Below are 1617 nucleotides of genomic sequence, written 5' to 3' on the forward strand. Positions count from 1 at the left end.
CATCAATTTTTGGGATTTCTAGACCCCCCCTCCCCCCTCTGTCACGCATTTTCCCTATACCTAATACACGTAGTGTCACACTTTTGTAGACCCCCCCCCCCTCCCCCAAATGTTGGACGTAATTTTTGAACGTTCCCACCTATGATTCTCAACCGACAACAATTTCCAGTTAATTCCACTAAAACACTGTCAACTTAACTAGCAGTGCAGTTAACATTACCAAAAATAATCTTAATTTAACAAATGAGCATTGCATTTTTAACCATACTGTGTTGTAATATGCGTGTCCTTCTCGACGTGGAAAAAGCCTACGACTCCGTGTGGCAAGACGCTGTTGTGTACAAGCTCTTCCGCTCGAATCTCCAACTCTACCTGGTCAAGATTGTGCAATCGTTCCTTTCTAATCGTACTTTCACGGTTGCCGTGAATGGTGAAAACTCCAGCACCCACAACATCCCCTTTGGCGTGCCTCAAGGATCAGTCCTGAGTCCGATTCTCTACAACGTCCTCACTTCTGACGTACTGATGGTAGACGGTGTATCATACGCATTCTTTGCGGATGACACGGCTTTCCTAGCGTCGGACAAAGATCCGGAAATAGTCGTTACTCACCTCCAAGCGGCGATGAACAATCTCCAGGAGTTCCAACGGAAGTGGCGAATCAAATTGAACGCAGGAAAAACGCAGTCGATTTTCTTCACGAAGAGGCGTGCTGCTCGACACCTTCCCCGCAGGTCGATTACGGTCAATGGTCAGCCAACTACATGGGACGATGAAGTCACATATCTTGGAGTGCTGTTCGACAAGAAGCTGAAGTTCGACAAACATGTGAACTACGTCGCCGGAAAGGTTGATCGGTCTACCAAAGCGCTGTACTCCCTGCTGAATCGACGGTCGAAGCTGCACATTAAGAACAAGCTGCTGGTGGTCAAGTGCGTCATCCGACCAATGATCACCTATGCATCGGCGGTTTGGGGAAACTGTGCTAAATCTCACCGCAAAAGGCTGCAGGTGAAACAGAACAAGCTGCTCAAGATGGTTCACAACTTAAACCCTCGGTATCCGACCGATGATCTCCACAAGCTGGCCGGAGTCGACACCGTCGATGCAAGCATTGAACGAGCCAAGAGATCCTTCAGGACTTCCTGTGAGATGTCAGCGAATCCGCTCATCGGAGCACTCTTTCCTCAACATCTGTGATACTAGTTTTAAGATAATCTGAGATCTAGGGTTTTTCGCATTCTTTTCCCTAAAATAGCTGAAAGTAGCTAGTAATTTTTGTTCTGTGTATTTATGTCTCATAATATGAATTGAATTATTCTCTCAGTTGAAAGGTAAACCAAATCTCTGAAGTGTAAATGTGAATAGTAGATATAAGAAAGTTGAATTCTGGACAAATAAATTAAATTGAATTGAATTGAATTGAAAAATTAACAATGTTCTGTTGTTGAGACGACTATGCTTTTAGTTGAATTTACTTCAATGCATTGTAATTTCGAGCATATTTCAGTTACCTTAACAGATTTTGTTGTCGGTTGAGAATCATAGGTACGGTTAGTAATTTTACTATGGAATCGGTAGTTTCCACAACAAAATTTATTTCAGTGTACACTGCCA

At 43.6% G+C, this 1617-nt stretch overlaps 1 protein-coding gene across 1 annotated transcript in view; it reads left to right on the forward strand.

Moving 5' to 3' along the window:
- Window positions 1-279: 279 nt before the first annotated feature.
- The window catches only part of LOC109433664 (mucin-3B), a 37407-nt gene continuing 36069 nt past the window's right edge, over window positions 280-1617 (forward strand). The window contains exon 1 of the mRNA XM_062860092.1: window positions 280-1107. Coding sequence (XP_062716076.1) covers window positions 280-1107 — 828 coding nt within the window. The remainder of the gene's footprint in view (window positions 1108-1617) is intronic.

The sequence above is a fragment of the Aedes albopictus genome, chromosome 1 (assembly GCF_035046485.1).
Source record: "Aedes albopictus strain Foshan chromosome 1, AalbF5, whole genome shotgun sequence".
Taxonomy (NCBI): domain Eukaryota; kingdom Metazoa; phylum Arthropoda; class Insecta; order Diptera; family Culicidae; genus Aedes; species Aedes albopictus.